Genomic DNA, 25,118 nt, shown 5'->3' on the forward strand with positions numbered 1-25,118 from the left:
AGATCCTCTATATAACAGGAGTGTTGTGTTATTAAATACACTAGTCAAATATTCTCTATATAACAGGTATGTAATTCAATACACTAGTCCAGGGGTCGGGAACCTTTTTGGCTGAGAGAGCCATGAAAGCCAAATATCTTAAAATGTATTTCTGTGAGAGCCGTATAATATTTTTAACACTGAATAAAACAGGAAAAAAAAAGGGAATAAGCGGTAGGAAATGGATGGATGGATGGATGGATGAATAAAACTGTCAGGTTCAAACACTGATTACATTTATTAAACAGACAAGAAGCAAGGAATTAAAAAGAGACAGGATTCTATTCAGCTCAATAAAGAGAAACGCGCGGACCTGTACCCTTGTACAGTCGTCCCACGCTCTGACAAGCGATTTCTATGCCTCTTCTTTTATTTGGACTTTCCCTGATTAAAACAACTAAATGCATGCATTTTTAAGTAAGACCAAAATTATACAGTATAATAAGTCTCTTATTCTTTTTAATAACTTTGTAATTAAATAATTAGGGACGGCGTGGCGCAGTGGGAGAGTGGCCGTGCGCAACCCGAGGGTCACTGGTTCAAATCCCACCTAGAACCAACCTCGTCACGTCCGTTGTGTCCTGAGCAAGACACTTCACCCTTGCTCCTGATGGGTGCTGGTTGGCGCCTTGCATGGCAGCTCCCTCCATCAGTGTGTGAATGGGTAAATGTGGAAGTAGTGTCAAAGCGCTTTGAGTACCTTGAAGGTAGAAAAGCGCTATACAAGTACAACCCATTTATCATTTATTTATTCTGAAGCTAACCAATAATATATAAAAATACTTTTCACTATTAATGCAATTTCTTGAACAGGTGCGGTAGAAACGGATGGATGGATTAAAATGCATGAGAATGTTTTATATTTCGAATGTTTTTTTCAGGGCTTCACGGTGGCAGAGGGGTTAGTGCGTCTGCCTCACAATACAAAGTTCCTGCAGTCCTGGGTTCAAATCCAGGCTCGGGATCTTTCTGTGTGGAGTTTGCATGTTCTCCCCGTGAATGCGTGGGTTCCCTCCGGGTACTCCGGCTTCCTCCCACTTCCAAAGACATGCACCTGGGGATAGGTTGATATGCAACACTAAATTGGCCCTAGTGTGTGAATGTGAGTGTGAATGTTGTCTGTCTATCTGTGTTGGCCCTGCGATGAGGTGGCGACTTGTCCAGGGTGTACGCCGCCTTCTGCCCGATTGTAGCTGAGATAGGCGCCAGCGCCCCCCGCAACCCCAAAAGGGAATAAGCGGTAGAAAATGGATGGATGGATGTTTTTTTCAACACCGTGATTCCCAGTGGAATTATTAATTACTTATCGTGTTAAGCAACGTCAGCTAAGATTTATCTGAGAGCCAGGTGCAGTCATCAAAAGAGCCACATCTGGCTCTAGAGCCATAGGTTCCCTACCCCTGCACTAGTCCAATATCCTCTATAAAATGGGATATATGTTATGTTGGACTATTCTTTTTTTAAGTGCTCTGGCACATTCTAAAAAATACTATTAAAAACATAAAAAGTGGAATAAAAGATCAAACCGGTGAAATGTAAGAATAAAAAGTTACAATGTTGACTTCAATTACAAAGCTGCCATATCGACTCTTTTTTTCTTTAAAACTGTCACTGCTCAAAAAGATCCTCTATATCAGTGGTCCCCAACCACCGGGCCGCAGAATATTTTTTTATGAAATAAAAAAAATAAAACACTTTTCATTTTTATTTTTTATTTTTTTTATTAAATCAACATAAAAACACAATATACACTTACAAATAGTGCACCAACCACAAAAAAATCCCTTTTTTCATGACAAAAACATCCCTTTTTCATGACAAAGAAGAAAAAAAAAAAAAGGAGTGTTATTAAATACACTAGTCAAAGATCCTCTATATAACAGGAGTGTTAATAAAAATACACTAATCAAAGGTCCTCTATATAACAGGAGTGTTATTAAATACACTAGTCAAAGATCCTCTATATCAGTGGTCCCCAACCAACGGCCCATGACGCATTTGCTACCCGGCCGGAGAGAAACATTAAATAATTTATAAAGGACCGCATTTTCTTAACTTTGGCCTGTCCGACCAGACCAGGGGTTCTAAACTTGTTTTTATTGAGGGCCACACCACAGTCATGGCTGCCATTAAAGGGCCTTTTGTAACAGTAAATAAATTACTTTGCCTATGAATTAAAATATTTTTTTAAAAATTACATAGAGTAAAAAAAAAAAATCTGCAGATTTTACCACACTTTTTACAGAAAAAAAAACTGGTTGCCAGGAAAATATTGTACTGTAAAATGTTTTTTAATTATATTTTACAACATATTACTGTACATAGAAATACAGTACTGTATTTACAAAACTGTTTAATTTTATTTTGGCTACTCAGATGCCATTTTTTTACCATAATAAAATGTGGTACCATAAAATCAATCGTGGATTTTACAGTAAAAAACAAAACTGACATCTCAGTCGACAGAATTTTATTGTAAAAAAACAAGCATTGGTCATTTTATATCCAACTTACAGTAATATGCTGTTAAAAACTCCCTGAATTTTACAGTAAAATCTATTGGTCATTTTTGTAGTGTACAATTTGATGAATTACTTCCTTCCAAATCATAAGTTAAGCAGATATTTTATTTATTTGGATTTTGACCAACAAAAGTTAAATATATGTCTTGCAATATTGGACACTATTTTACCTGTTAAAGTAGAAAAAAAACCAATACCTTTAGTAGGAAAATAAGTACAGAAAGAAAATTGTATTTTATTGAAACATTTCCAGGCTTTTGCAAGCCATATAAAATGACATGGAGCGCCAGATCTTGTTCGCGGGTCTTGAGTTTGACACCGGTGCACTAGACACACCAATGAGCCTCTTTATAGCTGTACAGTAAAACTCATGGGAAGTTGTAATTTGTTATATATTTGTGACATGATACAATGCACATTAATGAACATAGACAGAAAAGTGACAGATTGTAGCCAAAGGCTGATTTTCAGCTGCATCTCATTGCAAAGAAACACTAATTCAGCGTTGTAGTGAGTTGTGTTTTTCATGGACTTATTCTTGCTGTATTTATCTGGCACAAGTGAAAAGCAGGTCCCTGCAAATAATGCATACTTTTAACCGGTCCGTCGTGCAAAAAACGTTGGGGACTATATAACTAGTCGAAGAACCTGTATATGACAGGAGTGTTGTTATTGAATACACTAGTCAAAGTTACTCTATGTTAGGTCTTGGCAAAAATGAGGACTCAGTTGCAGACGGGAAACGATTGACGCAGGCTTTTATTCAACAGTTTGAGAACTCTATTCAGATAGAGTGAATAAACAAATGGCTATGATCTCTATACTACACACACTAGAGTAAAAAGGAAACATAGCACAGGGCAAAAAAACAAACGAAAAATCCCGAGAGAGGGAAAAATGGTGATAGCAAAATCTACACGGATTTAATGATTAACAAAACAATCTACACCAAAAGAAAATCGCTTACTAAGAGACGAAAGGGCTAAGGAAACTACAAATTAAAGCACTCCAATGAGGGAAAAAAAGAAGGCAGAGCACTATAAAATTAGCTCAAAAAAATTGACCCAAAAAACTTTAGCAACTCCAAATCACTGTTTTTCAGAGGGTACTAAGAAATTAAGGAATAAAGCAAGGCAATACTTAACAACTTAGACAAGGCTGTGGAAGACAGATGGCGGTACACGACGAGACAATATACTCTGGCAACAAGACAGGGGAAGATGAGGGCTATATATACACATGAAGGAGGGTGCCAGTGTCAACCTGTGTCACCTGTGTCATTAACACAGGTGGGCACAATCAGGCAATCAGGAAAGACATCAGACCAGTGACACAGGAGGAAGGGCAAGTGGCCTCAAACGAGAGGGGGATGATTAGACTTTCAACATAAAAGTTTGGCAGACAACTCCAAAACAGGACTTCACTCACTGCAGCGTGACGCTCTACAAAACAGGATATATTTGCTGTGGGACTTTTTCACTTTTTTTTTACAGGCTCCGGCACATTCTAAAAATTACTACTAAAAACATAAAAAGTGGAATAAAAGAATCAAACAGGTGAAATGTAAGAATAAAAAGTTGCAATGTTGACTTTATTTACAAAAAATAAAAAATAATAAGACCGTATAATCGACGGACAAATCTGAAGATTTAGTTGTTGAAAGTTAAAAAAAAAAAAAGTCTGACTTTTATGAGTGGAACCCTTTTGAATCCCCAAGAACATAATCAAGTTTATTTAGGAAAAAAGGCATAAAGCAAAGAAAAATAACAAAACAAAAATCGACGGATAGATCTGAAGTCGGTCTAGAGATTTGCTTGTTGAAAGTAAAACTAATAAAAAAAAGACCTATTTTGAACACTTTTATGAATGGGGCCCTTTTGGGTCCCTTCCACCTTTAGTGTGATTTGTTTTAATTAAACTGTCATTGCTCCAAAAATAAAACAGGAACAAAACAGGCATAAAACGAAAGGTTTTTTTTTTACTTTATATGGACGGATAGACCTGAAGTTGATTTACCTGTTGAATAATAATAAATTAATCATATATTATCTAATTTGAAATTTTTATGAGTGAGGCCCTTCTGAGTCCCTGGGACCACATCTGAGGGGAGCTCTGAAGGTTAAAAATATATATACAAACCCCAAAACCAGTGAAGATGGCACGTTGTGTAAATGGTAAATAAAAACAGAATACAATGATTGGCAAATGCTTTTCAACCTATATTCAATTGAATAGACAGCAAAGACAAGATAATTAACATTCGAAGTGGGAAAACTTTATTTTTTGCAAATATTAGGTCATTTGGAATTTGATGCCTGCAACATGTTTCAAAAAAGCTTGCACAAGTGGCAAACAAGTCTGAGAATGTTGAAGAATGCTCACCAAACACTTATTTGGAACATTCCACAGTTGAACAAGCTAATTGGGAACAAGTGGGTGCCCTGATTGGGTATAAAAGCAGCTTCCGTTGAATTGCTCAATCATTCACAAACAAGGATGGGTCGAGGGTCACCACTTTGTGGACAAATGCGTGAGCAAATTGTCGAACAGTTAAAGAACACCATTTCTCAACAAGCTATTGCAAGGAATTTAGGTATTTCATCATATAAGTTTTGTAATACCATCAAAAGGTTCAGAGAATCTGGAGAAATCACTGCACGCAACATTGGATGCCCTTGACCTTCGATCTTTCAGGCAGTACTCCATCAAATAGCGACATCAGTGTGTAAAGGAAATCACCACATGGGCTCAGGAACACTTTTGAAAACCACAGTTAGTAACTACAGTTTGTTGCTACATCTGTAAGTGCAAGTTAACTCTACTATGCAAAGCGAAAGCCATTTATCAACACCCAGACCCACCGCCGACTTCGCTGAGCTCGAGCTCATCTAAGATGGACTGATGCAAAGTGTAAAACTGTTCTGTGGTCTGACAAGTCCACATTTCAAATTGTTTTGGAAAATATTAAACAGAAATTGTGAAACTAGGGGCAAAGTTCAAAAGCCATCATCTGTGATGGTATGGGGGTGTATTAGTGCCCAAGGCATGGGTAACTTACACATCTGTGAAGGCACCATTAATGCTGAAAGGCACAAACAGGTTTTCAAGCGACCTATGTTGCCATCCATGCAACATTATCATGGACACCCCTGCTTATTTAAGCAAGACAATGCCAAGTTACGTGTTACAACAGCGTGGCGTAATGGTAAAAGAGTGCGGGTACGAGACTGTAGTCCAAACTTGTCTCCCATTGAAAATGTGTGGCGCAATATGAAGCCTAAAATACCAGAAAGTTAATGATTATTTGCAAAAAAAGTTTCTCGGTTCTAACATTAAATATCTTGTCTTTGCAGTCTATTCAATTGAATAAACGTTGAAAAGGATTTGCAAATCATTGTATTCTCTTTTAATTTACCATTTACACAACGTGCCGACTTCACTGGTCTTGGGTTTTGTACATATTGATTTTAAAAATGAAAAATATCAACATGTTTTGATTTTTTTTTAGATTGTCAAAAGTTTGGACCCTGTCTTTTATAGGGCCGGAGCCGCTTGCTGTTGTGAAGAACATTCTGCCAAAATGCTGCCAAAGATGTTCTGCACTATAGACAGAGAAACACTCATAAAAGATCCTCTATATCAGTGATCCCCAACCTTTTCGTATCCGCGGACTGGTCAATGCTTAATAATTTCTCCCGCGGCCCGGGCGGGGTGGGGGTGGGGGGCTAGGAGTGGACGGGGAATCCTTTTTTTTTTTTTTTCTTTGTCATGAAAAAGGGACGTTTTTGTCATGAAAAAGGGACGTTTTTGTGGTTGGTGCACTAATTGTAAGTGTATATTGTGTTTTTTTTATGTTGATTTAATAAAAAAAATAAAAATATATATTTTTTTTTAAATAAAAAATTCTTCTGCAGCCCGGTGGTTGGGGAATAAAAAATTCTTCTGCGGCCCGGTACCAGCCAATGAGGTGTCACGTTTAATTTCGTATGACGTGTCTCGCAAAGAAACATAAAAAGCAGTTAACTGGGCTACCTTGAATTGTTATACGCTGTTTTTTAAACACTGAATTTTAAAACACTGCATTTTTGTTCAATAAAATCGTCAGCATAGTTTGATGGTAAAATCAGGGTAAAAAAAATATTTCGCAATAAATACACAAATGAACTACCATCCATCATTTTTGCAAGGGCTTGTCCGAATACAAACTACAAAGCTTCTAGTTGAACAGGTTATATTCGTTCGTTTAAAAAAACAAAAAGAAACAAATGTTGATTTGTTTAACTCGTTATTTGCGTGAAACAAATTAATGTCGTGAATAAAACATATTTTCAAGGTTTGAAGAGGGTTTTCGTAGTTTCGAACGCGAGATTTGTTAATATCGCGAGAACTGTATTCTGCTGCTGCGTTCAACATACATAGGCAAAAAGCGCTGTCGATACCGAACACATCTTCGGTGCTTTTGATAATTCAATATATATATATATATATTGTATATTTTATTTCTCTTGTTTGGTTTGTTGTTTGTTCTAGTAATCGGTATCCTTTTGTCAGTCTTGCTCCAAACTGTCACGACGGCCTATGTTTCCTGTTTCCCACCGTCAGTAAAAGCAGCACGAGAGTCCCATAGTAGACACTTCTGTCGTACGTCAAGCTAAAAAGGCTCAGCATGTCTGAGAATGAATTGGGACAAAAGTGGGACCGATGCCTTGCGGATGGTGTCATTAAGCTCGGTAAATGTCTTACATTTTCATATTGACGTGGAATATGATGGAAGGAATATGGCGGACAACACTGCTGTCATTGACTAGCCAGGCAGGCACGCAGCTAGCGAGCTAGCGAGAAAGGGCAAGGCAAAGTCCTCTAATAATGTTATTTATTGTTATGTGGATAAACACAATTCATAACTTTTAAAGGCTAAAATATTTATTTTCTCCGTGAATAATTCACGTTCAGTGTTTGGAGCAAATATCGACATTCAAGTCAACACCAAACTTTATATTAGTCAAATACATTCATACTAATGCAACACAAACACTTGCATTATTCAATTTATTTCCTTCCATGCATTTTCTACCGCTTATTCCCTTTTGGGGTCGCGGGGGGCGCTGGCGCCTATCTCAGCTACAATTGGGCGGTAGGCGGAGTACACCCTGGACAAGTCGCTGCCTCATCGCAGGGTCAACACAGATAGACAGACAACATTCACACACTAGGGCCAATTTAGTGTTGCCAATCAACCTATTAATTTATACTTTACAGTAAACTCATACATGTTCTATAATGTATTTTTGATGTTGTCTTTTATTATGTTTTAATATAATTTGTAAATTTGTTTTATCTATTTACTACAGAGCCCCTAAAGGGACATACAGGGGAAAAAATGTTTTGTGAGATCTCGCAAAGGTTTTTTTTATGTCAGTGAACTGGAAGTAAAACAGACACAGCGGTGGTGAAACAGACAAAGTGATGGAGGAGCCTACCCATCGTCCGTGGGAGAAGTTTATTGATTTTATGGATTTATTACCATAAATTGATAAACGTGGACCCCGACTTAAACAAGTTGAAAAACATATTCGGGTGTTACCATTTAGTGGTCAATTGTACGGAATATGTACAGTACTATGCAATCTACTAATAAAAGTTTCAATCAATTTCTATTTTAGTATTGGCCTAACATATTAAGACATCAAATTGTATTAAGGTCCCACGACAGAGCCCAGATGATGAGTAGCATACTTTCCAACCTTGAAACCTCCGGTTTCGGCAGGTGGGGGTGGGTTAAGAGGGGAGGAGTATATTTACAGCTAGAATTCACCAAGAAATACTTGACTTTCAGTGAATTGTCTTATTATCTCTTATCTTATGTTTTATATATATATATATATATATATATATATATAAAAACATAAGATAAGAGATAATTATTATCTCTTATCTTATGTTTTTTATATATATATATATATATATATATATATATATATATATATATATATATATATATATATGTATATATATATATATATATATATATATAAAAACACAAGATAAGAGATAATAAGACAAATTCTTGAATTTCAGTGTTCATTTATTTACACATATACACAGACATAACACTCATCTAGTCATTGTTGAGGTAAGGGTTGAGTTGTCTAATCTTGTTCTATTCTCTGTCACTATTTTTCTAACCATGCTGAACACCCTCTCTGATGATGCATTGCTGTGTGGCACGCACAAAAGTGCTTTCATCAAATGCACTAGAGTCTGGAATCTTCCATGTTTCCCTAGCATGGCCCAAAACCGGTCAATCTTTGAAGATCTTCACTGCCAAGCACTTGGTAGTCCTCTACTTCTTCCTGGAGGCTATCCAGGTCCAATCGCAGCTGCGGCTTGGAACTTACAAGCGTATTTCTTCATCTTACTCGTCGTCGCCATGGCTTTATCTTCCTCGTTCTTCTCCTTCGTCTCCTTGTGTGCACAGTCGTGCACTGCACTCTCTAAAAGCTGTAGATGTTATTGTCACATATGCATGTACAGTAGATGGCACTATTGGCCTGTTTAAGAGTGTCACAACATTGCTGTTTACGGCAGACAAACTGCTTTACGGTAGACGAAAACGTGACTGCTCTTGTGTGTTGCTACCGCGCTGGGAGGATGTTAATAAAACTGCCTAACAATAAACCCACATAAGAAACCAAGAACTCGCCCTCAATCATTCTACAGTTACAACGTCATTGGGCAGGCATGCCGTTTATATTGTGGGAAAGTGGATGTGAAAACAGGCTGTCGACACGTCACTCAGGTCCGCATGGAGCTGGAGGGGGCGTGGCCTCCAGCTCTGCCTGAATTTCGGGAGATTTTCGGGAGAAAATTTGTTCCGGGAGGTTTTCGGGAGAGGCGCTGAATTTCGTGAGTCTCCCGGAAAATCCGGGAGGGTTGGCAAGTATGATGAGTAGGCTCCCGCTCTTCCATCGCTGTGTCTGTTTTACTTCCGGTTCACTGACATAGGAAAAAACCTTTTGTAAGATCTCGCAAAAAGTATTGTGAAATCTAGCAAAAAGTATTGTGGGATCTCGCAAAGCATCCATGTCCCTTTAGGTGCTCTGTAATTTACCTTTTCAACTTTATTTTACGATTAAATTGTATATCATATTAATTCATTCGCATATTATTGTTATTGTGAGCCAAAATTAAAATAATCGGTTCTCCCGAAAAAATAACAATTCCATGAATTCGAATCCCTTTTTGAGAGCCGGTTCCCATTATCGAAGCTACTATACCGTATTCTCGCAAACATTGGGCGCACCGTATTAAAATGCGCCGTGTCAGTTACGGGTGTTATTTCTGTATTTAACGCATAAATAAGGTGCAGCATATTTTTTGGCGCAGGCATGGTTAAACATACGCTAGCTTAAAACGTACTCTAAAACACTTAAGAATTTGATGCCAGCAACACGTGACAATGAAGTTGGGAAAAGTGGCAAAAAATACTGATAAAGTTGAGGAATGCGCATCAAACCCTTATTTGGAACATCCCACAGGTGTGCAGGCTAATTGGTAACAGGTGGGTGCCATGATTGGGTATAAAAACAGCTTCCCAAAAAAGGCTCAGTCTTTCACAAGAAAAGATGGGTCGAGGTACACCCCTTTGTCCACAACTGCGTGAGCAAATAGTCAAATAGTTTAACAACAATATTTCTCAAAGTGCAATTGCAAGAAATTTAGGGATTTCAAAATCTACGGTCCATAATATCATCAAAAAGTTCAGAGAATCTGGAGAAATCACTCCACATAAGCAGGATGGCCAGAAACCTACATTGAATGACCGTGACCTTCGATCTCTAAGACAGCACTGTATCAAAAACCGACATCAATCTCCAAAGGATATCACCACATGGGCTCAGGAACACTTCAGAAAACCACTGTCACTAAATACAGTTCGTCGTTACAAGTTAAAGCTCTACAATGCAAAGCGAAAGCCATTTATCAACAACATCCAGAAACGGCGCTGGCTTCTCTGGGCCCAAGATCATCTAAGATGGACTGATGCAAAGTGGAAATGTGTTCTGTGGTCTGACGAGTCCACATTTCAAATTGTTTTTGGAAATAATCGACATCGTCTCATCCGGACCTAAGGGGAAGCGAACCATCCAGACTGTTATCGACGTAAAGTCCATAAGCCAGCATCTGTGATGGAATGCGGGTGAAAGGTACATATAGATTTTGGAACAACATATGCTGCCATCTAAGCGCCGTCTTTTTCACTGAAGCCCCTGCTTATTTCAGCAAGACAATGCTAAGCCTCATTCAGCACGTGTTACAACAGCGTGGCTTCGTAAAAAAATAGTGCGGGTATATTCCTGACCCGACTGTAGTCCAGACCTGTCTCCCATCGAAAAAGTGTGGCGCATGATGAAGCGTAAAATACGACAGCGGAGACCCCGGACTGTTGAACAACTGAAACTTTACATAAAACAAGAATGGGAAATAATTCCACTTTCAAAGCTTCAACAATTAGTTCCCTCAGTTCCCAAACGTTTATTGAGTGTTGTTAAAAGAAAAGGTGATGTAACACAGTGGTGAACATGCCCTTTCCCAACTTCTTTGGCATGTGTTGCAGCCATGAAATTGTAAGTTAATTATTAGTTGCAGTAAAAATAAAAAGTTTATGAGTTAGAACATCAAATGTCTTGTCTTTGTAGCATATTCAACTGAATATGTGTTGAAAAGGATTTGCAAATCTTTGTATTCTGTTTATATTTACATCTAACACAATTTCCCAACTCATATGGAAACGGGGTTTGTATATATATATATATATATATATGTGTGTGTGTATATATATATATATATATATATATATATATATATATATATATATATATATATATATATATATATATATATATACACATGTGTGTGCATGTGTGTTAATGTATGTATATATATATATAGGGACGGCGTGGCGCAGTGGTAGAGTGGCCGTGCGCAACCCGAGGGTCCCTGGTTCAAATCCCACCTAGTACCAACCTCGTCATGTCCGTTGTGTCCTGAGCAAGACACTTCACCCTTGCTCCTGATGGGTGCTGGTTGGCGCCTTGCATGGCAGCTCCCTCCATCAGTGTGTGAATGTGTGTGTGAATGGGTAAATGTGGAAGTAGTGTCAAAGTGCTTTGAGTACCTTGAAGGTAGAAAAGCGCTATACAAGTACAACCCATTTATTTATATACATATATATATGTATGTGTATATATATATATATATATATATATATATATATATATATATATTTATATATACATATTTAATGTATATATATGTGTGTGTATATATACAGTATATGAGTGTATATATATATATATATATATATATATATATATATACATATATATATATATATGTATATATAGTATTCATACTGAGCACGTTTTTAATAGGTGTTAATAATATAATCATAAAATTAAATATGTACTTTTATTTCAATATTTTTTTATTTTAAAACTCAAATACATTTTATGAATCATTTACTATAATATATTTATTGTTGTATTAATATATTAGCCAATATAGTATTTGTCAAACATGGGTGTAGCGCGTGTATCCACATTTATATTGTAAGCTAAAATCAATTAAAAAAATATATCTTCTGTTTTTCTTTGAATATTGTAAATATAATGTATTCATACTGAACATGATTTTATTCAGTTTTAATTTTCACTTTATAAAAATAAATATGTACTTATTAAAATTTGTTGATAATTTTTAAAACTCAAAATAGTCGTATAAATCTTCAATGTAGTTTATTATTTGTTGTAGTATTCTTTTAGACAGTATAGTATTTGTCAAACGTGTGAACGTCTTCTTACATTATTTATATTGTAAGCTACAATAAAAAAATATTTATATTCTATTTTTCTCTAACTATTCTATATATATTTTATTCATACTGAACAATTTTAATAGGTTTGAATTTATACTTTATAAAAATGAATATGTACTTTTTATGAAATGTTTTTAATTGTTTTTAAACTCAAATTTATCTTATAAGTAATTTAATATGAAGGTTTTTATTGTTGTAGTAATATTTTAGACCGTATAGTAGTACATGAGTGTAGCGTGTGAAATATATGTAATGTGTATATATATATATATATATATATATATATATATATGTACATATCCATCCATTTCCTACCGCTTATTCCCTTTGGGGTTGCGGGGGGCGCTGGTGCCTATCTAGGCTACAATCGGGCGCAAGGCGACGTACACCCTGGACAAGTCTTTTTTTTTTTTTTATAATTTTTTGTCTCTGAATATTCTATATATATTGTATTCAAACATTTTTATTAGGTTTTAATTTATATTTCATAAAAATAAATGTGTACTTTCTACTAAACATTTGTGAATTTTTTTTCAAACTCAAAATAATTGTATAAATCATTTAATTAAAATGTTTTTATTGTATTTATAGTTTGGACAGTATAGTATTCGTCAAACATGACTGTAGAGCTTGCATTCACATGTTTTATATTGTGAGCTAAAATAATATTTTCTGTGAATATTCCTATATATTGTATTCATACTGAACATGTTTTTATTAGGTTGTTTTAATTTACACTTCATAAAAATAAATATGTATGTATGTGTGTGTGTGTGTGTATATATATATATATATATATATATATATATATATATAATCGCTCTCTGCTCATTTTAATCTGTAAATTGCTTGATTTTTAATGCAAAATATTTGTCTGTTAATATTTAACATTTTGGTGTCCAATAAAATCAAACAAAGGTTCTTATGTGTTTCAGGCACGGGGCTGAGCCTAGGAATGGTGTTTTCTGTCATCTTCTTTAAACGTGAGTACAATTGACTAAGGATTGAAGAAGAGCAGATATATATATATAAATATGATTATTTGTTAGCAGGAGAAGAAGAGAATATATATGTATAAATATGATTGTTAGCTGGAGAAGAAGAGAAGATATATTTATAAATAGGGTCAAGTGGTAGAAAATCGATGAATGATTGTTAGCAGGAGAAGAAGATAAGATATATGTGTAAATATGATTATTTTTTAGCAGGAGAAGAAGAGCAGATATATGTATAACTGTTGTTGTTTAGGGCGCACGTGGCCCATCACGCTGGGCTCAGGACTGGGTGTGGGCATGGCGTATGCCAACTGTCAGAAGGAGCTCAGATCACATTACCTGCTGCACAGAAAGGTGGGTATGTCACACCACATGATGTAGTTGAGCGACTTGACCACTAGGGAGCGGAAGGAGTCTGGTCAATCCCAACGCAGTAGATACCAGGTGGTGGTTGGAAAGCATGTGTTGCATCATACTAACTTGAGTTGACATGTGTTTTGTTGAACAGGAACAATAACTTCAAGACACGGACCTTCCTCTTTTTATTTTGGGAGCATCTTGGCTTGTGTGGGAGTCAACATTTGCACTTGGACCTTCTCCTAATATGACTCTGTATGACCTGTAACTGTATGTACGTATGTATTTATGTACATATGTACATATTTATTTATGTACGTACGTTTGTATTTATGTACGTACATATGTATTTATGTATGTAGGCCATCAGGACACTTTGTGTAATAAAATCTTTATCAAAAGCTTCTCCCAGTTGGCCTAAAATAATGCATCTTTGTGAGTTTTACTCAAAATATTTGCTTTTTTTAAGGATTGCAAACACAAAAAGTTGTTTTTTACTCAATATAACAGTGATGTTCTTAGAATCCTGAAATAATGCGGGAAAACAAATTTATTCTAACATAACTCCTAAACAAAACATGCAATATGTCTAAAAATGACTGTAATTTTTAATCTCTGTGGGTTTTACTAGAATCCATTGTTTTTGTAAAGTTTGCAATATTGCAGTTATTTAAACATAACTCCTAAACCATGCATGCAAAATGGCTAATAATGCCTGGAGAAATGTATCTCTGTGAGTTTTACTGGATAAAAAAAATATTCTTTAAGGTTTGCAAAGACACAAGTTAGATTTTTACTCAATATGACAGTATAACTGTCATACTATATATGCAAGTTATATAAAAATAACTTCAAAACCTAGCATGCATTATGTCTAAAAATGCCTGTGCTGCTATTGTACGTACATTTCTACTTATGTATGTACATATGTATTTATATTCGTACGTAGGTATGTATTTATATACGTACATACGTATTAATGTACGTACGTATTTATGTATGAACGTAGGTATTTATGTATGTACTTTGTGTAATAAAATGGCCATGATGGTCCTGACAAGATAGCTTTATCAAATATCTTCCATACATATTATTTATTTAAGATAAATTATATATATACATATTTAAAAATGGAAATATTTACATGTAATCACACATATTTAACACTTTTTTGTAGATTATAAATGTGTATATATTGAAATGTATATATATTCTAAAACGTTTAAATATATATCTTCTAAAAATACATGTATTTCCATCCATCCATCCATTTTCTACCGCTTATTCCCTTTCGGGGTCGCGGGGGCGTATTTGCTTTACAATATATATATTTTTTAACAAAAATAAATGGATTGAATTATTTTACAATGAAGCTTTATTAAGTTTGACTTTGTTTCCAACATGCAGACAGTTACATGATACATCACCATTTCCATTTTTTTTCTTCTCAACATGTTTGAAAAGGAGTAGGAAAAGCGGAGCTTATTTAATCATACATCGTCTCCTCTACGAATCAGTTGCTCACACTTTTTTGTACTCCATAAGTAATAACATTAAAAAAGTTGGGGCCCCGCTTAAAATGTCTAAATCCCAAAGCAGTCTTTTATACATATTTAAGTATATATGTTCAGACATGTTTATTTAAATTTGTATTTTTATACAATTTTATCATATACTTAAATACATATATAAATATATATATATACATATATATATATATATATATACATATATATATACATATATATATATATATATATATACACACACATACTTTATATATATACTACATATATATAATGTGTATATATACATATATATATATACACACACATCTATACACTACATACAGATATATATTCATTACATACATATATATATACATATATATATATATATATATACGTATGTGTGTATATATACAAACATATATATATATGTATATGTGATGGATGGCTGGTAGAGATGCGCGATTTGCGGTCTCAACCGCGGATAAACCGCGGGTCGGGCGGGTGACATGACGAAAAATTTGATTTTAAATAGATTCGGGCAGGTGGCGGTTGAACCATTCGGAAATATTTGATTTACATGGTTCTGGGATCGGCAACCTTTACCACTCAAAGAGCCATTTTAACCTGTGTCACAAAGTAAAGAAGACAACAGGAGTCGTAAACATTCTCGCGAATATCTGCTGGCGGTCACCCATTTAACAAGAATTAGGGTGTGCTATGAAGCCATTGCCTTTGACGCCTTGCACATGTATAAACTGCATGCCATGCCAGCAACATGTATGTGGCTTCCGCAGACACATGTACACGACTGAGAGGCATACTGGGTGACAGAGTACACTGATGGTTGTGATACAAACAATTTTAACACTGATGGTTGTGATACAAACAATTTTAACACTCTTACTAATATGCGCCGCGCTGTGAAGCCACACCAAACAAGAATGATAAACACACTGCGGGAGAACATCCTCACAGTAACACAACATAAACGCAACACAACAAATACCCAGCATCCTTTGCATCCATGACTCTTCCTGACTATATTATACACCCCCCCCCCCGAGGGTTGGTAAGGTGGGCGAGGTTGGGGGCGCGGGGGTATAAAATATATTCAGGAAAAGTCATGGATACAAAGGATCCTGGGTATTTGTTGTGTTGCTGTGAGGATGTTCTCCCGAAATGTGTTTGTCATTCTTGTTTGGTGTGGCTTCACATTGTGGTGCATATTAGTAACCGTGTTGAAATTATTTATATCACAAACATCAGTGTACTCTGTGTCACCCAGTATTGCCTTTCAATCTTGTACGTGATTTTTCGAAGCTGCACACAACATGTTGCTGGACTGGCAAACAGTCTGTACATGTTGTTGAAGGTGTCAAAGGCAATGGCTGCATAGCACACCCTTAATCTCGTTATCTGGATAAGCACTTGCAAACAGTCGTGAAAATATTTGCGGCTCCCAATGTCTTCTATACTCTGTGAAACTGGTCAAATTAGATATATGAGCGGTAAAGGCAGCTGATCCCTGATATATAACAACGGGCGGGCGGTTGCGGTGTTGATTAAATTTTGGTTCCCGTAGATGGCGGGTGGATGACGACTTTAGTGATGCGATTGCGGATTATATAATTGCCTATCTGCGCATTTCTAGTTGCTAGACACCATGGTGGAAGCAAAAACAAGATACGCCAAAGGGTGCTCGCCCATCGGCCATCTCGCAGGGTAAGAAGAACTCAACATCCTTGGCCGGACGTCTGCCTAGGAGAAGGACAACTCTGACTACAAACCTGGGTATGTAATACCCGTAGACTTTGTGTTTACCTGCACCGTTGGGCGGATGAGCTGATCAAACCAACAAATGCCAGGGCGGAGGAGGTCTATACATATACATAGACTCAACGACCATGTGTAAAAGGAGTAAACCTTCCAAAATCAGGAGTGGAGCCCCGAAGGTGGATTGGTGCCTTGCAAACACTGTTTCGGCAGCACCTACTGCCAGGCTGATGCCAAACCTCATGCTAAGCATTCCTTTGGATTTCATCAGCAAGGCCGAGAGGGGGATCTTGACGACTGGGCAACCCAGGATCTCCATATGTAATGCCCAGGAGAGGACACTCCAGCTTCACTTTAACCAAGTGTGGAAATAACGGATTCTGACAGTTACGGTTTATTAGCCCCCATCCAATTGGCGTAGGAAAGGGGCACCACGGGTCAGTTTCGATGGTGGAAGGAATCATCGTGTCTCATCGGTCGACTACCTGGTCAAAAAGGTGTCGTCCCGCCAACGTTTGCCTGCTTCAGTGGGTGCCTGGAGCTCAGTGCACTGCAAAGGCATGAAAAGCAGACGGATAATTTTATGTACCAGACAAACAAAAGAACAAAAGAAAGAAGACTTCATCTCTTCGATTAGCAAGCTGGAATGTGCGAACAATGTGCACAGGAATCTTTGATGGCCTTCGTGAAGTGGACGACGCCAGAAAGACGGCCCTCATAGATAAGGAGCTTGCCAGGCTTGATGTCAACATAGCTGCTCTTCAAAAAACTAGGCTAGCCTCCAGTGGGTCTCTGAGAGGCTAACTATACATTATTCTGGAAGGGTAGAGAATCTGAGGAGCCTCGTCAGCAAGGAGTTGGTTTTGCAGTCAGAAACACACTTTTGGCGTCGGTGGAACCTCCATCAGGAGGTACTAAGCGATTGCTGTCTATCCGTCTCAGCACTGCTACAGGTCCGGTGAACATTCTCAGTGTCTATGCTCCTACTCTTTCTTCAACTGAGGAGATTAAAGATAGATTCTATGAGCAACTTGATGAACAGATCAAGGATTTTCCTAAAGATGAGTGCTTAATCGTCCTTGGCGATTTTAATGCCAGAGCAGGCGCAGACCATGCATCATGGCCATCTTGCTTGAGACGCCATGGCATCAGAAAGATGTTGTTATTGTTGTGTTTGCTGTTGTTGTTTTTGTCCCTCTGTCTATCCATCCATCCATCCATCCATCATCTTCCGCTTATCCGAGGTCGGGTCGCGGGGGCAGCAGCCTAAGCAGGGAAGCCCAGACTTCCCTCTCACCAGCCACTTCGTCTAGCTCTTCCCGGGGGATCCAGAGGCGTTCCCAGGCCAGCCGGGAGACATAGTCTTCCCAACGTGTCCTGGGTCTTCCCCGTGGCCTCCTACCGGCTGGACGTGCCCTAAACACCTCCCTAGGGAGGCGTTCGGGTGGCATCCTGACCAGATGCCCGAACCACCTCATCTGGCTCCTCTCGATGTGAAGGAGCAGCGGCTTTACTTTGAGTTCCTCCCGGATGGCAGAGATTCTCACCCTATCTCTAAGGGAGAGCCCCGCCACCCGGCGGAGGAAACTCATTTTGGCCGCTTGTACCCGTGATCTTATCCTTTCGGTCATGACCCAAAGCTCATGACCATAGGTGAGGATGGGAACGTAGATCGATCGGTAAATTGAGAGCTTTGCCTTCCGGCTCAGCTTCTTCTTCCCCACAACGGATCGATACAACGTTCGCATTACTGAAGACACCGCACCGATCCGCCTGTCGATCTCACGATCCACTCTTCCCCTGTCTAATCCCCCTCTTATCCCTACAATTTCCCCCTCTGTCTTCCTTTTTTTCTCTTTGTATAAATACATTTAATAAAGTCAAATTCAAATAAGGCAACAAGAGAAGTATCCTACGCTTCTCTTTTGTAAAGTAAACCTGAACAGCTGATATGGGCATCTACATCAACCATATGATTTGCCTGAGAAGCTGGAAAGGACAAAACAAAACAACAAAAAAACACACTGTCACTAAATACAGTTTGTCGTTACATCTGTAAGTGAAAGTTAAAGCTCTACAATGCAAAGCGAAAGCCATTTATCAACAACATCCAGAAACGCCGCCGGCTTCTCTGGGACGGAGATCATCTAAAACGGACTAATGCAAAGTGGAAAAGTGTTCTGTGGTCTGATGAGTCCACATTTCAAATTGCTTTTGGAAATATTTGACATTGTGTCATCCGGACCAAAGGGGAAGCGAACCATGCAGACTGTTATCGACGCAAAGTTCAAAAGCCAGCATGTTTGATGGTATGGAGGTGCATTAGTGCCCAAAGCATGGGTAACTTACACATCTGTGAAGGCACCATTAATGCTGAAAGGTACATACACATATGCTGCCTTCTAAGCACCGTCTTTTTCATGGACGCCCCTGCTTATTTCAGCAAGACAATGCCAAGGCACATTCATCACGTGTTACAACAGCGTGGCTTTGTAAAAAAAGAGTGTGGGTACTTTCCTGGCCCGCCTGCAGTCCAGAACTGTCTCCTATTGAAAATGTGTGGCGCATTATGAAGCGTAAAATACGACAGCGTAGACCCCGGACTGTTGAAAGAGAAGCTCTACATAAAACAAGAATGGGAAAGAATTCCACTTTCAAAGCTTCAACAATTAGTTTACTCAGTTACCAAACATTTATTGAGTGTTGTTAAAAGAAAATGTGATGTAACACAGGGGTGAACATGCCCTTTCCCAACTACTTTGGCACGTGTTGCAGCCATGAAATTCTAAGTTAATTATTATTTGCAAAAAAAAAAAAAACGTTTATGAGTTTGATCATCAAATATCTTGTCTTTGTAGTGCATTCAGCGGAATATGGGTTGAAAAGGATTTGCAAATCATTGTATTCCGTTTATATTTACATCTAACACAATTTCCCAGCTCATATGGAAACAGGGTTTGTATAAAGTCAAAAGACAGTCCATCCAAAGATGCATCCCCTGGGTTGCATGTTGAATCTTTGTTAAGATCAAGATGGCTGACAGGTCCTGAATACCTGGGAAAAGAGAAAAAGACATGGCCAAAGATACAAGGTCTAGGAAAAAATACCAGCAAATGACTCTGATAGTGAATAAAGAGGTCACAGTTAACAGTGCAGTTGCATTGAAAAGCAACATCCGATGTGCACAGTGATCAAGTATCACTCATCATAGAACCGACTTCAGAAGTCTGTAGCTTGGATATTGAAGGTAAAAAAAACTACTGCAGCTGCTAAGTCAGCTAAGAAAGAAACAGAAACTTGTCTATTCAAAGATGAAGAAAACACTGAAAGATGAGCAAGGGATGCAAAATCTATCAGAAGAGGATCTGCAAGAAGCAGAGAAGATCATCATTTGTTTTGAGCAAAGACGTTACTTCAGACATGAAATCACTTGCCTGGAAAATGGCAAAACCCTCAACTCGAAAAGCAACATGTACAAATTGGATCTGATTCTTGATGATGGTATCCTGAGAGTGGGAGGTAGGATAAACAAAAGTGCACCAGAAAAAACAAATTATTCTCCCTAAAGGTTCCCGCATATGTAACCTCATCCTGCAACATATCCATCATCAAGTCGGGCACTCAGGAAGAAGCCATTTGCTTTCCAGCCTAATTTAAAAGTTTTGGTTCCACTATGCAAACCCCTTAGCCAGGAAAATCACTTGAAACTGTGTATTTTGTAGACGGATGCAAGCAAGACCCGGAGAACAAAAAATGGCGGATCTTCCAGAAGATCTCTTGTATCCAGACCTACCGTCTTTTAGTCATGTTGGCATCGATTACTTCGGTCCTATTGAATTGAGGAGAGGCAGAGCTCAGGTGAAACGGTGGGGGGTCATCTTCACCTGCTTGGTCAGTCGGGCTGTTCACCTAGAGATGGCAAATATCCTAACCACAGACTCATGAATATTCATACACCGATTCATCTGCAGAAGAGGACCAGTTGTAAGTATCAGAACTGACCAGGGGACTAACTTTGTGGGAGCACAAAAGGAACTACAGGAGCCTTTGAACAAGTTGAATCATCACAAAATTCCAAACATCTTTCTAACAGAGGGAATAAAATGGATCTTTAACCCTCCTTTTCGAGCCCATCACGGCGATGTTTGGGAGAGACTGATCAAATTTGTCAAAAAGATACTCACATCTGTTTTAAAACAACAAACACTGGACAACGAAACTCCATCAACAGCACGGTGTGAGGTAGAAGCCATTCTGAATGACCGACCGATAACTACAGTGTCAAGTGACCCCAATGATTTAGAACCACTAACCCCAAACCACTTGCTTCAGCTGAAAGTGAAACCGGTTATGTCACCAGGAGTCTTAGAGAAAATGTATCATAATTCAAGAAAGCGATGGAGACAAGTTCAATATCTTGCAGATCTCTTCTGGAACCGATGGACTCATGCAAGAAAGAAGTAAGTGTAACAGCATAAGAAGAAACTCAAGTCCAGGAGATCTGGTTGTCATTGTTGATAACACAGCACCAATAAACTCATGGACTATGGGCTTTATTGTAAAGACATATCCAGATGCCAAAGGCTTTGTGAGAAGTGTTTTGGTTAAAACCAAGACCAACACGGCTCAACGACCAGTAGATAAGCTCTGCCTGCTAATGGAAGCAGCTTGATGGACTGAGGGGGGGCTTCGGTTCTCCAGCCTCGATGACTCGATGACCGCTTCAGATAGTCTGATATGACTATGGACTTTGATGAGGGTTAACTAGTAACTCAAGTAACTTAATTAACTTTGAACAACATTCATTTTTATTGTATTGTTCTGTTATGCTCCTTTGAATATTATTATTTATGTAATGGGGACGGCGTGGCGCAGTGGAAGAGTGGCCGTGCGCAACCCGAGGGTCACTGGTTCAAATCCCACCTAGTACCAACCTCGTCACGTCCGTTGTGTCCTGAGCAAGACACTTCACCCTTGCTCCTGATGGGTGCTGGTTGGCGCCTTGCATGGCAGCTCCCTCCATCAGTGTGTGAATGTGTGTGTGAATGGGTAAATGTGGAAGTAGTGTCAAAGCGCTTTGAGTACCTTGAAGGTAGAAAAGCGCTATACAAGTACAACCCATTTATCATTTATAATTGTTTTGCTGAAGGCCACAATTAGGGGCTGGGATGTCAGGGCCTATCTATATCATGCATTTATTATTTTTTTGGACATTGGTAAATCAAATAATACCAATGATCCATACATCCATTTTCCTCCGCTTATCCGAGGTCGGGTCGCTGGGGCAGCAGCCTAAGCAGGGAAGCCCAGACTTACCTCTCCCCAGCCACTTCGTCCAGCTCTTCCCAGGGGATTCCGAGGCGTTCCCAGGCCAGCCAGTCGACATAGTCTTCCCAACATGTCTTGTGTCTTCCCCGGTTGGACACGCCCTATACACCTCCCGAGTTAAGCGTTCGGGTGGCATACTGACCAAATGCCCGAACCACCTCATCTGGCTCCTCTCAATGTGGAGGAGCATCAGCTTTACTTTGAGCTCCTCCCCGATGACAGAGCTTCTCACCCTCTCTCTAGGGGAGAACACCGCCCCCTGGCGGAGGAAGCTCATTTCGACCGCTTGTACCCGTGATCTTGTCCTTTCGGTCATAACCCAAAGCTCATGACCATTGCCAATGATGATGTTGATTAATTATTGAATGTTTTAGATGAATTAAGATTGACTCTGATTGTTTTCAACTGCTCACTGTCCTCCTCCTGGTGGGAGCTTCCTTCTCCTATGATTAAGGAGAGAGGACAGCTGGGTACTCCTTTTGTCTGTCTATCATGTTGAAGGAGTGAGGAGTGAGACAGTTTATTTACCGCTAAATAAGTCTTGTTTTGATTAAATTGACGTCAACCAAGATGATCATTTGAAATCTAAAAAAATCTCCGTTAGTGCTTATTAATGAATTTAGTGAGTCATAGATCGATCTCCTCCTCAGGAATAATCTGTTATCTTTATTTTTTTGAACTTTTTTGAACACAAGAATAGCCGTAACATACATACATACATACATGTATGTATGTATGTATGTATGTGTGTGTGTACATAAAAACCCCGTTTCCATATGAGTTGGGAAATTGTGTTGGATGTAAATATAAACGGAATACAATGATTTGCAAAACCTTTTCAACCCACTACAAAGACAAGATATTTGATGTTCAAACTCATAATCTTTATTTTATTTTTTTGCAAATAATAATTAACTTTGAATCTAATGGCTGCAACACGTGCCAAAATAGTTGGGAAAGGACATGTTCACCACTGTGCTACATCACATTTTCTTTTAGATAGATATATAGATAGATAGTACTTTATTGATTCCTTCAGGAGAGTTCCTTCAGGAAAATTAAAATTCCAGCAGCAGTGTACAGAGTTGAGATCAATTTAAATAAAAGTAAAAAGTAAATAATGGGGGTTTAAATGGAAACAAAATAGAGAAATATTACAATAAGAATAAAAAATAAAAATCAACAATGGAAATAAAAATATAACAGTAAAATAAGAATATGACAAGACAAAGTAGGCAGTAGTGACCATGTTATGAAAAACGTATTGCACTGTTATTGTTTTAACAACACTCAATAAAATTTTGGGAACTGAGGAAACTTTTTATCTAAGCTTTAAAAGTCGAATTCTTTCCCATTCTTGTTTTATGTAGAGCTTCAGTCGTTCAACAGTCCGGGGTCTCCGCTGTCGTATTTTACGCATCAAAATGCGCCACACATATTCGATGGGAGACAGGTCTGGACTGCAGGCGGGCCACGAAAGTACCCACACTCTTTTTGTACGAAGCCACGCTGTTGTAACACTTGTCTTGTTGATATAAGCAGGGGCGTCCATGATAATGTTGCTTGGATGACAACATATGTTGCTCCAAAACCTGTATGGACCTTTCAGCATTATTGGTGCCTTCACAGATGTGTAAGCTAACCATGCCTTGGGCACTAATACACCCCCATACCATCACAGATGCTGACTTTTGAACTTTGCGCCTATAACAATCCGAATGGTTATTTTCCTCTTTGTTCTGGAGGACACCACGTCCTGTGTTTCTAAATATAATTTGAAATGTGAAATCATCAGAGCACAGAACACCTTTCCACTTTGCATCAGTCCATTTTAGGTGAGCTCGGGCCCAGCCAAGCCGGCGGCTTTTCAGGATATTGTTGATAAATGGGTTTGGCTTTGCATAGTATAGTTTTAACTTGCACTTACAGATGTAGCGACCAACTGTAGTTACTGACAGTGGTTTTATGAAGTGTTCCTGAGCCCATGTGGTGATATTCTTTAGACACTGATGTCGGTTTTTGATGCAGTACCGCCTGAGGGTTCGAAAGTCCGTAATATCATCGCTTATGTGCAGTGATTTCTCCAGATTCTCTGAACTTTTTGATGATTTTACGGACCGTAAATGGTAAAATCCCTAAATTCCTTGCAATAGCTCGTTGAGAAATGTTGTTCTAAAACTGTTCGACAATTTGCTTACAAATTGGTGACCCTCACCCCATCCTTTTTTGTGAATTACTTAGCATTTCATGGAAGCTGCTTTTATACCCAATCATGGCACCCACCTGTTCCCAATGAGCCTGCACACTTGTGGAATGTTCCATATAAGTTTTTGATGAGAATTCCTCAACTTTATCAGAATTTATTGCCACCTTTCCCAACTTCTTTGTCACGTGTTGCTGGCATCAAATTCTAAATTTAATGATTTTTTATCAGTTTGAACATTAAATATGTTGTTTTTGTAGCATATTCAACTGAATATGGGTTAAAAATTATTAGCGAATTCCGTTTATATTTACATCTAACACAATTTCCCAACTCATATGGAAATGGGGTTTGTATATATATATATATATATATATATATAAATATATATATATACATAAAAAAATAATATCTATATACATATATATATATATATATATATATATATATGTGTGTGTATGTATATATATACATATATATGTATATATGTATGGAAATGGGGTTTGTATATAT

At 38.0% G+C, this 25,118-nt stretch overlaps 1 protein-coding gene across 1 annotated transcript; it reads left to right on the top strand.

Annotated features, from left to right (window-relative positions):
- The first annotated feature begins 7,135 nt into the window (after nt 1-7,135).
- On the top strand, nt 7,136-14,191 carry micos10 (mitochondrial contact site and cristae organizing system subunit 10). Its single transcript, XM_061889966.1, has 4 exons — nt 7,136-7,291; nt 13,374-13,421; nt 13,687-13,787; nt 13,942-14,191. Exons 1-4 carry the CDS (start codon nt 7,228-7,230, stop codon nt 13,948-13,950), a joined length of 222 nt encoding a protein of 73 aa, XP_061745950.1. The 5' UTR covers nt 7,136-7,227; the 3' UTR covers nt 13,951-14,191.
- The last annotated feature ends 10,927 nt before the right edge of the window (nt 14,192-25,118 follow it).

Source organism: Nerophis ophidion, linkage group LG27 (genome assembly GCF_033978795.1).
Source record: "Nerophis ophidion isolate RoL-2023_Sa linkage group LG27, RoL_Noph_v1.0, whole genome shotgun sequence".
In the NCBI taxonomy this organism is placed as follows: domain Eukaryota; kingdom Metazoa; phylum Chordata; class Actinopteri; order Syngnathiformes; family Syngnathidae; genus Nerophis; species Nerophis ophidion.